A 13,071-nucleotide genomic window follows, 5' to 3' on the forward strand; every position below is an offset into this window, starting at 1 on the left:
TGACTAATCAGTCACACCTCTTTAAAGGCTCTTATTAAGTCTTTAGCGGTCTCAGACTGTTGCTGCTATAGGCCTCCTAGAAGTATTTATGCAGAGTAAAACATAAATTTCCTCTGCCAAACAGAATCAGAGAGGAATATATGAGATCATCCATGAGTACATATGGTAACTGTTCCCTCTAGGTCAAATACTCTGGGAAGAAAGGCCAAGCTGGTTTTAGAAAAAGTGTTGGCTTCTCAGACTTTTTTCAGTATTTTCTAGCTCCACAATCTGTTTCTCCAGGAAATGAGTTGCCAATCCAGTCCAGGATTGCAAACAAAACCCAGGGAAGACTGGCTGAGCTAAGGCTGCTGTCTGACTGTGGAGTAGAGGCAACAAGAGGAGGCAGAAGTTGGGGCAGGGAGTTTGAGGGAAGGATGCATCAAGCTCTAATTTGAGGAAAATAAAAAAAAGATCTAATTTGACTGCTATACTTGCAAATTCGATCAAGACACCCTTGGGGCACCCAGCATGAGAATAGGGTAACATGGACAAAATGTTTGTTGTTTATTGAATCCATTTTGGAAACAGACAACATGAAAGGTTTCTGTGAGCTCACTTGAAGAGTCAGGATTGCTTCTTGTCATCAAATATCAACCATAAGAAAATCCTAGCATAAATAATGAAAATGAATCTAGGAGAGAAAAAGTGGTTAAGAACACCTCAGCTATCACTCTTCCAATAGCTCTCTGATAGCTAACATGACCATAAACATCAATAAAATTTTTATAGGTACAGTCTATTTACTGCACGAATATCAAATGTGTACATCGATGGTAAAGTTGTAAACTGGCTAACAGTCATCAGCAATTAAGTACACTGGGTCTATACTGACACTTCCATTCTCATTTTAAGAGCTTATGTATTTAATTGGTGACTGCTCTCCTCATCAGGGACATTTAAGACATGGAAAAGGCGTTTATATATACACGCACGCATGCACATATGCTTAACCTTACAAACTGAAAAAGTAAGCCCAAGCATGATTAATTACTTTGCCTGGATCAATAAATACTAGTCTCAAATGTTAAGTGTACTAATAAGGACAGAAGCTATCAGTTACATAAATTATCATGTTGCTACCTACTGATGCTCCATTTGCTAATGCATGTTAGTCAGTCAATCCGTAGACTTTATCCAACACATACATAGAGAGAGATTATTTTTTTGTTTGAAATTCTCAGCAGATCAGCAGATCTCTTTTGGACATCTCTCCCATCGCTCTTAGGATGAAAATGAAATAACTCTTAAAATAATTTCTAAATTCCCAGCCATCAAGAGCACAATTCTAATCATATTTCAAATCTTCACCCAGAAGGGAAATGCCATCAAGAGTTAAATGAGAAGGTCTCATCACCATGGCAGCTTAGACTGATCTTCACCTTCTCCCAGGACCCTCTTGCCATATTGGAAGCCAAGGTGGCTCATCTCTTTGAGATTTCATAAATACCAACAGGAAGGGTCAGAGGGGGAGCCTTGTCTTTTTTTCTGGAGCTGTTATCAGTGAGACCGACAACTACAAAGAGGAGGATAGGGATTCAAGGTGGATAAAAGCCCCCAGACCTGGAGGGAGCAGTAGAAGGATGCAGCACCGTGCCAAGGCCTGCTGCCCCCAAGTGCTTCACATGCTAGAAATGCTTGGCATTTCTTTAACCACAGAGAATAAACATCCTTCCAAAAGGTCCTGCCCACATCTCCCCTCTCTCCCCGCACCGTAAAGCATGGAAACATTCCATTTTCCATGCTTCCTGGAGAATCCTCTGCCTATGAGGAAAACTGGGTCTCCCCACCCCAATGCAGCTTTTCCTAGAAACCATGAAATTTACAAATTTACACAAGCCATTGTGGATTCAAGTCCAGCTGCTTCTAGAGCTCTATGACCTAAGAGCCCTGCCCACCATGGATCTTTATCCTGAACCACTTCCAGTCTCTTTTCCCAGGAGCTCTGCTTGTGTTTTTAGTGTGAAGACTCACCCCATTGGAAATGAACAGTGCAAGATCCTATGTGCAAAATTTGCAAACATTTTTTTTTGAAACGATACACATTTTAAAAATTCAAGTCAAATCCAGATACAGGCCAGTTGGTTGGTATCAGCTGGCCCCTCATACCCACCATAGGAAAGCATGATGAGAAAGTCCGTTTCTGAAATGAGAGAGACAAGAGGCACCAGCTTCTTATCTAGGGGTGAGTTCCTTGAGCTTGAGAGGAAGCCTGAGAGGGAAATGCTGAGGCTCAATGAAAGACAGGGCAGCTCCAGCCTTGCGGCCCTCCTGGGTCAAAAGCCAAAGGCCTCTGTGCAAGCAGCACATAGGATCTGGATGTAGGCGAGGATAGATCCTCACCCACCAGTAGGGTAACTTTCCCAGCAATTCTGAAACTAAAATAAGGAAGGCACATTCCCAGAGCCCTGCTGAGTAGGGGCTTCAGGCTATTTTCACTCTACACAAAATGGGGGAGAGGAGTTCCCTCTCCACTAATTTTTCACCCATAAACCTCCACATCACTAGGAACCTAAAGGGGAACTCCAAAGGCCAACACATGCTTGGTGGTTGTATGTGTTGTCCTGACAACCTCCTGCTCCAGAAATGCCAGGAGCATTGGATATGTCATTGGGAGCATCAGGCAGTCCAACATCGGAGGGAGAAAGGCCCAGAGATGAGGATCTGAGTCAGGCTGGCAAGGCTGGAGTCAGAAAGTGACCATTAGGCAATTGGTCACTACAATTGGTGGCTACAAAGAAGTGGTCACAGTCACCAAAATAAAGAGGTTTACAACAACAGTTTCCCCTTAGGTCATTTTGACCAGGACAGTACCCTAAAAGAAATAAGGCAGCATCGCATAAAGCAAGAGCCCTCCCTCGGTAATCCGTGGAGATGGAGGGGTCCTCATCCTGGTTGCAAAACAGGAGATGGAAAGGCCCAGGGGTGGCGACTCAGCTGAGGGAAGCACAGTTCAGCTCCGAGCCCTCCTGGCTGCCCCTGGCCCCCTCCTCCAGTCCGTCAGGGCTGTCGGTGATGTTGGGTTCACTGGAGCACTGCCGGTGGGGTGGGGGGAAGCTGGGTGGCAGGAGCAGGCACTTGTTCTCACTGCTGGCCTCCTCCCCCAGGCCTGAGTGCATCATGGTGGCCATGGCCAGCAGCTGGATGTCCGAGTGGGCATTGGCCACCGTGTGCCGCCGCACGCTGCCACACTTCTCCAGGTAGGCTTCCCCCTCCTGCTCTGTCAGTGGGGTCAAGACCATCTCATTCAGTGGCCGGCTGACTGCGGTTATCGGGGAGGCATAGTTCAGGACAGTCACCTTGGGCCGGACCCTGGAGTGCCGCCTGGCTGCAAGAGAAAAATCAGCAAAGACTGTTATTGGGGAGGGGGTATTGGTGCTCAAAAGCTCCTAATCCAACTGGGGGAAAAGAACAAGGTGGTGGCTCAACCTTTAGGAGCAGCTCTTAGGTGCAGCCCTGCTACAATGCAAGGGAGGAATCTGGTGATACCTAAATGTTTCCCTTGCAACTTTACCTGTTTATGCCAGATCCTGCCTGTAACCAACCCTACCCCACATATTAGGTGGTCACCAACAGACTTTCCTTGACAGATTCAAGGGAATCTGGTGTGTTTCTCAGCCACTGCCTGAGCTTCATTGGATTTGCCCTAAAATTCCCTTTCAATCAATGTCCTCTGAGGACCTGGGCATTCCAAAAGAAGCACCCTGGCTTCCTGCAGGAGTGGCCTCTCCCGTGCCAACAGGTGACATAAAAGAGTCTTCATAAGCTAAAATCCAGAGGAAGAGATAACTGGGGAGTTACCTCAGTTGTCAAACCCAAGGTAGCAGGACTATCTTGCAAATCATACAGAACCACGACTATCAATGGCCCTTATCTCCTGCCAGGTCAAGGGTCTCAGACCTATGTTCTGTTCAAGTCAATTCTCCTGGACTCAGACAGCCTTTAGCATCATCAAAGAACAGGCTAGGTTCCATGGATCACCCCAAGGAGGCAGACACAGGAAGGCTGGATACTAATTACAAAACTGCTGCCTTTTGTTTTTTTTTTGAGACAGTTTTGCTCTTGTTACCCAGGCTGGAGTGTAAATGGTGTGATCTCAGCTTACTGCAACCACCGCTTCCCAGGTTCAAGTGATTCTCCCGCCTCAGCCTCCTGAGTTGCTGGGACTACAGGCGCCCACCACCATGCCCAGCTAATTTTTGTATTTTTACTAGAGACAGGGTTTCACCATGTTGGCCAGGGTGGTCCTGAACTCCTGACCTCAGGTGATCCATCCGCCTCAGCCTCCCAAAGTGCTGGGATTAAAGGTGTGAGCCACCAAGTCCAGCCTAAACTGCTGCTTTTGAATTCTCGTCACATTCCAGAAACTGTGCTAAACCTAGGCATTTTATCTTTTGAATCCTCCCCAGAACTGAACCTAAGTCATGGTATAGTATCAGTTTCCACTTTCCAGATGAGAAAACTGAGTCTCAGAGAGGGAAGAGCTTGCCCAAGGTCATATAGATAGAAGGTAGTTTAAGCTGGGACTCAAACAAGGTCTGTCTCTCTCCAGACCCTTGCTCTTCTAGCTGCCCACCCAAGGCCCACAGATAACTAGGGTAGGTGAAATACCTTAAGGGAAGGATGAGCCAAGTGGAGGGGCTTCAAGGGCCGGAAAAAGCATGCCCATCTGGAGATAGGAAACTTGCCTGGAGGATGTACACTGGAGATGGACCTTTAGGATGGCAGAACTCCCAGAAGTGGGAAAGGGGTGACAGAGTGCTAAGTAATGGCAGCAGCCTGAGAAAGCTGCTGAGACAGGTGCACCATCAGGTCACAGCCTGGCTGGAACAGACTCCAGGAGACAGTGGAGAGGTGACCGGGCAGGCAGATGGAAGCACCTGTGGTACCAGGTCACAGCAGAGCTGCGGGGACGCAGTTAACATCGAAGGTCATAGGGCGGGATGGGCTGTGCTCAGGAAGCTTCCTTGGGCAGAAGTGTGGCAGAATGGGCTGGAGCCAGCAAGGCCAGCAGCGAGGAAAGCCAGGGAGAAGACTCGGGTATTATATTCTATAATAAGTAGGTATCGCATATGAAAAAAGGTAATGCTAACATCAGTGTCAAGGTGAGAGGCGATCAGGAAAGGAAATAGAGTTGTGGTGATGAGAGTAAGGTGAGGAGGATGACCGCTGGAGACACCACAGAGATACTACAGAGATACTACAGAACCCCACAACTAAGAGATTGTGGGAGCGGAGCAGGGAGGAGGAGCTGTGGGACGGAACAAGGGAACGGCAGACTTGGGGGAGGGGCGAAGAATGGGGAGGATGCAGAGGAGGCAGCTCGTGAGACCCAGCGCGGGGTCCTGGCCACATCGCGTCTGAGATGCTGAAGGGGCAACCTCCACCGGCCGACAGACATGCAGTTTTGAGCTGGGAAAAGAAGTTTATGTCTAAAGACAGAAATTTGGTCATTTTCAAATATTTAAGGACAGTGAGAAATGTTGATAATATTTGCTGACAAAAGCAGAATATAAACAACAGTATTACATGCATTTTGTCCCTTTTTAAGCAAAACTGGGGTTATACTGGGTGTTGTATTCACCCACCACACCTATGTATAAAAACTGGGAAAGGCTACATCAAAATATCTGGTTATCATCTCTGGGTAAAGGTATTACCCGGTGATTTTTAAAATTTCATTATCTTTTTATTGATATGTCTTTAAAATTTTCATTCCATATGTGGGCATTTTATGATAAGAAGAAAACATTTTAGGATATGAAAATCAAAGTCCTCTGGAACTTAGTAATGGCTGGGGCCCTCCGAGTAAATGTGACCTCTCTGAAAATGAAGATGGGTAAAGGACTACATTATTCCCGCGTGTACACCTATGCTGGATGGATAAAATGAGAGGGGCTAACAGCACTACTTTCAGAGGGGCTAAAGTATTAACAGCTAACACACAGGATAGCACTTAAGAATGCTGGGTGCTGATCTGAGCATCTTGTATCTGTGAATAATTAAATCCTCTCAACCCAATGAGGTGGGTACTGTTATCACCACTGCCACTTTACAGATGGGGAAACTAAAGCACGGAGAGGTTAAATAACTTGTTCAACATTGCAAAGAAGAGGCAAAGCTGGGACTGGAGCACAAACAGCAGCCTCCAAAAACCAGGTGAGCCCCACTGCCTTTCCAGAAGGAAGGAAACCCTAGGGTGGGTCAGAGAGGCAGGAGAAGAACCAAAACACTCAGGTAACTGAAGCCTGGGGAGTAGAGTCCCAAGAAAGGAAGCAAATCTGACAGCGACACCCCAGCTCCCAGGGACTCTGCTCTCCCACCTTCACATGGGCTGCGCTAGGGCAGAAACCTGCACAGAGTTTGGAATACAGTAAGCACCATGACAAGGCTGGGTCCCTTGGTCCCAGAGAAGTCCCCCAACCCATGCTCCTCTTGAGGCAGTGCTGCCTCCTCTGCCACCTAGGCCTGGTGTCATGTCACAAGCTGAGCGGCTCTGGACCTGAGAGAGGCAGAGGCGTGGGATGGTCCAGCCACTGCAACAGGTCTGGCCTGGGAGAGAGTGAATTTGAAGGCACGGCCATGGGAGAAACACAGCTTCAGAGGGCTGGGGGATGGGTGGGTTCTGTTCTGGGCCTTCTCTTCAGCCTCCCTTTCTGCCAGAGCACACCTCTCCCCAGCTTCCCAATCACACACACCATTTCACCTGTCCCTGCCTTTCACAGTGCCCATATCTCTGACACCCTGAAGACCCAAGAGAAAGGTGTTCCCTCTGCCAGCCAGGCAGGACAGTGCTGTGGGGAGAAAGGGAGTGGGGCCCGATGGTATCAGTATTTCCACCACACTCGGACAGGAGGGGGAACACCCCACTTTCCAAGAGGAAAGCAAACCATGCTGTTCACAGACTGGCCCATGGGGACAACGTGGCTCATGCTGCTTTCCTTTACTCTCTGCTCTTCCAGTGGATCTGGAGGGCCCTAGACACGGGTGTCAGCCACTTCCAGAGCCCATGCTCCCGGAAGGAGATCACAGCAAGACCTGCCCACATCCATCTGCAAAGCTCACAGCAGCTCCTGTCATCGGACTGTTGTGTGTTTGTATAAATAATGAAGAGAATGAAATTCTAACCCTTTGGACTAAATCTTGAGTCTACTGACTCAGAAGCCCAAGGGGCCTATTTGGTGGTAACAATAACAATTTTTCAAAATCAAAGGATAATACATAGAATTTAGAGTGTAGAGTGTGTTGCCACCCATGATCTCGCTGTTTAGTCCCAATCTCCCACCAAAACAGAGTTGTTCTCAGTATGCCCACTGCACAGATGAGGAAGACTGAGGCTCAGCCCCGGCTCTCTTGGGTTCTAGGTGGCAGTGCCCACACTTCCCCCACTACATGCTGCTGTGTCTCAGAGGATTACTGCTGCCCTCAGAAGACATGTTCCTTGAAGTGGCCCACCCACTGAAGTCAAGTAATAGCAAACACTGCCCCCCAGCAGATGCTAGACAAGAAGCTGACCCTGGCGCCCCTCTTTGGAGATAAGAGACAAAACGCCAAGGAGCAACCAAGAATACGCCAGGCATTGGCAGCGGTTCTTTCTGAAGCATGGACGCTCGTACTCTCCAAGTTACACATTTCTATAATGTTCCCACATTCTTATAATAACCTGTATTACTTTTATGATCTCTGAAATCAATAACTATAAAACAAGCACCAGAAGAGTTCAAAGCAGCAAGGATCCCATTGAAAAACTGTCCTTAAAAAAAAAATGCCCTTAAGAACAATTCATTTCTCTCTCACTGCTGATAGAAATACACACTTCAGATTGCTGTTCGGAAACCCATGTTGGGACCTGAACCCTACAACCAGTCTAGCAGGAGATGGGACGAGACCTGTCTGGGGAGCATTTGCTGCATGCAGATGGCTGGGCCTCTGAGACTGGGTACCTACCTGCCAGGAGGGGTTTGTGCAAAGGGTAGGGTCAAAGAGGTAGACAGTAGTGACATTATTTCTAATGTTGCTAGAGATTTCGATGTTTGTTTTTTGTGTTTTTGAGACGGAGTCTCGCTGTGTCGCCCAGGCTGGAGTGCAGTGGCACGATCTTGGCTCACTACAAGCGCCGCCTACTGGGTTCATGCCATTCTCCTGCCTCAGCCTCCAGAGTAGCTGGGACTACAGGCGCCCACCACCACGCCCAGCTAATTTTTTTGTATTTTTAGTAGAGACAGGGTTTCACCGTGTTAGCCAGGATGGTCTCGAACTCCTGACCTCGTGATCCGCCCGCCTCGGCCTCCCAAAGTGCTGGGATTACAGGTGTGAGCCACTGCACCCGGCCTCGATAATGTTTTATAAGAGTATGGGGGACTCCTCTCTTTGGGGAAGGGGTATCTGGAAAGATACAGTATTGATGTTAGATTTTATAATATGGCTGAAACTTGGAAGAAAGGCTGGGACCAGAGAGGACAGAGGGTAAATCGAGAGAACAGGAAATCAACTTGCTTGGCAGACACATGCAGCATCTTTGTAGGAAATGAGAATTCGTCTGATGATTTCCGCAGGTCCCGACCCACTGGGATGAGCCAGGGAAAGGTGTCTCCAATGATCCTTGGAGGGCCCAGGCAGCAAATGGACAAGAGAAGCCACTCTGGCTGCTCACAGGCCAAGAGCTGGAGCCAGAGTGAGGGGGGCTGCCCTGGAGGAGGAGACCGCAACACCACCTGTCCCCACCTTCAACAAACACTACCACCTGTACATGCAAAATGCTACACTAGCTGCAGAGAAGAAAAGAAACATAAATCTGATGTGGGGCCCCCAACATGGGCTTGAGCCTAGCGCACTTGTGTACCTCCATGCATGTATGTTCACATGTCAGGGGCAAGAGTTCTTAGGAGCAACTATTTACTGAGCATCTATGATATGCTAGGTACTGAACCAAAAAGGAGGTGTTCCACTGATGGCTTCTAACCACTTTGCAGAAGAACCTGAAGTTGAGATGTGGAATAACTACAGTCATAGTTAGTGATGAAACCAGGACTCAAACCCAGAGCTGACAGCGCAGGCCCAGCTCATGACCCACACACACAAATAACTGTTAGAACAGGTCAGTGTGGCAAATGTCAGGTCGGAGATACAGACGACAGCACCCTGGAAATTCAGAGGAGAAGGAAGAGAAGTCACAAAGAAAGCCTATTTCAGATGGGCTGTGATTCTCTAGGCTTGACTTACAGACTGAACCACTCACTCACAGGAGAGGTCTGTGCCAGGTCCTGGGATACAAAATCCCTGCTCTCAATGAGCAAGCTCAGTGTAAGGGAAAGGCTGAGAAATAGGACACGGCAATACAGCAAAGCAAGGCCAAGGATGTGGTTTGGGATCCAGGGGAGGGATTGGGGAGGTACACACAACCTTCCCGGGGAGTGATTCCATGGGCGCCAGGCCGCCTTTAGCTGGGCGTCCATAACATAGCAGGCAGCTCTACCTGGCCCTTCCCTGAGACAGGGCAGCTTCTTCCTCCTGCTGGTCCTGAATAGAAGGACAGGGCCTCTGTGCTTAGCCCTCTGTGGCTCAGAAGTTGCTCCAGGCCACACAGCTGAGCCCCAGCTCTTGTGGTTTCCAAGGCCCTGCTCTCTGCACAGCTGCCTCAGCCTCTCTCCCCCTGCTGATGACTCACAGGAGAGGCTACAGCTCTTCCTTCTACTTTCTGGGTGGAATGTTTTCATTCCCAAGATTGGGTGTGGGCAGAGCCAGGACCACAGGGACCGCAAGGCTGTGTTGAGTCCCCCGGGCAGACAGCGTTTCCTTGCTAAGTTCCCGCCAGACTCCAGAGCCAAGCCTCAGACAAGTGCGTCAGCTGTGTCCCCACTGGGAGGTCAGGCCTGCTGGGCCCCTTGGGAGGCCTTAAAACTGAACGCCAGGCGCAGGGCTGGCAGACAGCAACCGACACTCTTCCTTCTTGTTCTCCTCCCCAACCTTTTTCTTCTTTGCTCCCAGGAAGGCAGGGCCCTGTCACCCAGGGAAGGGAATCTCCCACTAAGGGACTGATTATCCTGTGGGTACCCCCTGGGGCTCCAAACCAGCCCTTCCCTTGCAGTGGTGCCCTTTTAGCGGGAAGAGGGCCGGGTCCTGCCATTTCAGCAGGCATCTCCAGGCCACCTCTGCCTCCTCCTCTTCCCTTTCACACGGGGTGAGGCCAAGGGGAGGCTTTATTCCCTCCTCACTCACCAGGAGCCCTGCTGAGCACTGGCATTCACTGGCATTCATCCCCTGCACCGGAGCCAGCAAGAGCAGCTCCTTTCAAACCCCCAGAGAGAAGCAAAGCCTGGATAAGGCCGTCCTCGGGCCCTTTGTTGGGGACTTGGTTCCCAGGCTTTTGATCTCCCAGGCTCCCTGGCCAGGCCCCACCGGAGCGACCGCCATAATAAGGCCATTGTGACCCCAGCACACCAAGCCCGTGGTGGGCGTCCCTCTCCAGGCTGGCACCTGAAAGCCGTGAATGCTGGCTTGTCACGCAGAGAAGTTACAGTATCCTGAAGGAGAAGGGCCCTCCCCCAGGGAGACACAATGGACGGAGGCCTGTGGGAGGCCAGGGCCTTTGTGTGGGAGAAGTCGAGCGTGCTGCTGAGTGTGTGCTCTGGAGGGCCCTGCAAACATCAGGGAAACAGCCTGGAGACTTCGGGGACTTGAAAGATGGGGCAAAGGCCAGCCTCTGAGGAGTCGGCCTTTTGAAAAAAAGTTTCACTATCCTCATCCTCCTCCCTCACCAACTCCCACTGTTGCAGAAAAGTGGCTGCTTTGGAGAGGGGGACACATTCTCTCACTCTCATCATGGGCCTCTGACCTATGCATACCCAGGGGTGAGGCCGGGCTGGCAGGAAGGAACACCTCCCGGGAATCCTCGTGCAGTCAAACACAGGCGCGGGCGCGTGAGTGCAGTGCGGAGCCCCGGGAATAAACCGCTTCTCTGGCTCTGGTCACCTACCCTGCAGGTGACCGGGAGACTGAAAGCACAACAGTACCTTGCAGGATGGAATGAGTTACGTGCCAAAACCCTGGTCAGTAATCCAGCGTGAGTGGTGGCTTCTGAGGGGATGGGTGGCCCCCGCTGCCTGTGACCACGCCTACCTGTGACCACGCCTACCTGCGACCACGCCTACCTATCCTTGGCCCAAGGGAGCTGCGGCAAAGCCCTCCCATAGGTAAAGGGGTTTATCACCCCCAACCCGACTCCTTAGTTTTTACTTCAGCCAGCCATCTCAACGCTCCCCTCCCACAGGCAAAATAAACCTTTTACTAAGGGGTAGACGGAGGCCCTGAGAGTCCTCTCTTTATCTGGAAAGCAGTGTCCTCAGTCAGGATGGGCACCCCTGTGACCACTTTAGCTTCTTAGGATCCAGAGACATGGGGTGAAATATCTGGCTTAGGATCCTTCTTGGGCTAAGGAACACCTCTTGGGCTGTCCCTTGATAAAGTCACCTCTTCAAAGTTGGCAGCGGTCAGTGCGGGTGGGGGTGGGGGTGACGGTAGAGCATGTGGGGCAGCTGATAAAGTATCCACAGCTTGAGGCATTGGAATCCTGGCTCCATGTGACCTTAATCCTCACTTGCTTCCCCTGTAAACCTGGGAACAGCAGTGTCTGCTCCATGGCCCAGCATCCAGCACCCCCAGCACCATGCCCAGGACGAAGTCTGTGTCCAGTAGCTTCCCTTGCCATCAGCTTCCTTGCAACTCTGAAGCCCTTTCAATTCCTCTAACGCTCTTTCCTCTTGCTCACCTCCTGTCCTCCAAACCCTCCCAAGGTCCTCCCCTTGGCCTGGGGATAGTCATCCCTCTCTGTTTACTCAGCTAACTTATATTCATCCTGCAGGTCCCATCACAGACATCATTACTTCCTCCAGATAGTCTTCCCTGATTCCCTAGTCAAAATGAAGTCCCTGTGCCCTGGGACCTGTGGCCCCTGTACTTTCCCCCTCAGAACATGTGTACACTGATGAGACACTGCCTTGTTTGTGACTTCTTCCGTGGACTGTGTGCACTGGAGGGTAGGGATAGGTTGGCTTCATTTACAGATATATCTATAACACCACCCAGCATGCCAGGACAGGGTCTTAGTACACATTTGCTGAAATGATAATTTAAAATTAACCAGAAGAGGGTCACATCCTTCCCTCCCCGCCCCTAGTGCGACAACTCTCCAGAGGCAGGGACTGTCCTAGGTACAAGAATAAAACCTTGAGTCTTTGCTTTATAATTTGGCAAAAGTGTGCATTATTCTTATTTTAGTTGGAAAGCTAGAGCTATCCCCTCTTAGAGTGAGTCCTCCCTGAAGAAACTTCCCAATTGACTCTTGTTCCTGGGATAGGACACCAGAATATGCCACCACAAAATATGCCTCTTGGGCATAAGGATTTATGAACTGAAGGCAGTTAAGAAGCAGATACAGTAAGCTCTCTGTCCTCCCTCTATTTGCTTAAAGGCAGGATATAGATGTATAAAGACAAACGGTATCCCATCCCACTTCTACCAGGGAGAGCAAAGGTTAACCACTGAAGACAATTTTAGACCCTTATCAGCCAGCAATGGCATCAGAGAAACCTACATGAACAAGCCTCACTAACCAGCCCTTATCTGCCATCTATTTCCCTTGCCACAAGCTGCCACCCCTGAAGACTCAAAGTTGTTTTTCTTTGCCTTGTCACTTCTCTAGAAATTTATTTTTTGTTGTTGAGGATGCTATATAAGCTGGAATTCAAAGCCACGTATTTAAGAACTACTAAATACGTGGGTCCCTGGGTGTGACCTATGTATGTATGAAACATACAATATTAATAAGCTGCTGTTTGTTTTTCTCCTGTTAATGTGTTACAGGGGTCTGTTCCAACTAAGAGCTTAGGAGAGTTGGAAGAAAAACTTTTTCTTCCTCTACAGTGGCATTAGGCCCAAACAATGGTGGCGTTCCTGCCATGGCCCAGCTAACCTGCTGACGTCCTGACAGCTCCCTGGATGCCCCTGTCCCCCAAATTCAGTGAGCTGAGCCAG

General features: G+C 49.6%; 1 protein-coding gene across 9 annotated transcripts in view; it reads right to left on the minus strand.

Annotated features, from left to right (window-relative positions):
* Window positions 1–522: 522 nt before the first annotated feature.
* Window positions 523–13,071, minus strand: part of PRR5L (proline rich 5 like) — a 169,199-nt gene continuing 156,650 nt past the window's right edge. For all 9 annotated transcript variants that reach the window (XM_054438692.2, XM_063670989.1, XM_063670986.1 and 6 more), the window contains one exon: window positions 523–3,367. In XM_054438692.2, coding sequence (XP_054294667.2) covers window positions 2,973–3,367 — 395 coding nt within the window. In that variant the 3' untranslated portion in view covers window positions 523–2,972. The remainder of the gene's footprint in view (window positions 3,368–13,071) is intronic.

This window comes from Pongo pygmaeus, chromosome 9 (genome assembly GCF_028885625.2).
Source record: "Pongo pygmaeus isolate AG05252 chromosome 9, NHGRI_mPonPyg2-v2.0_pri, whole genome shotgun sequence".
In the NCBI taxonomy this organism is placed as follows: domain Eukaryota; kingdom Metazoa; phylum Chordata; class Mammalia; order Primates; family Hominidae; genus Pongo; species Pongo pygmaeus.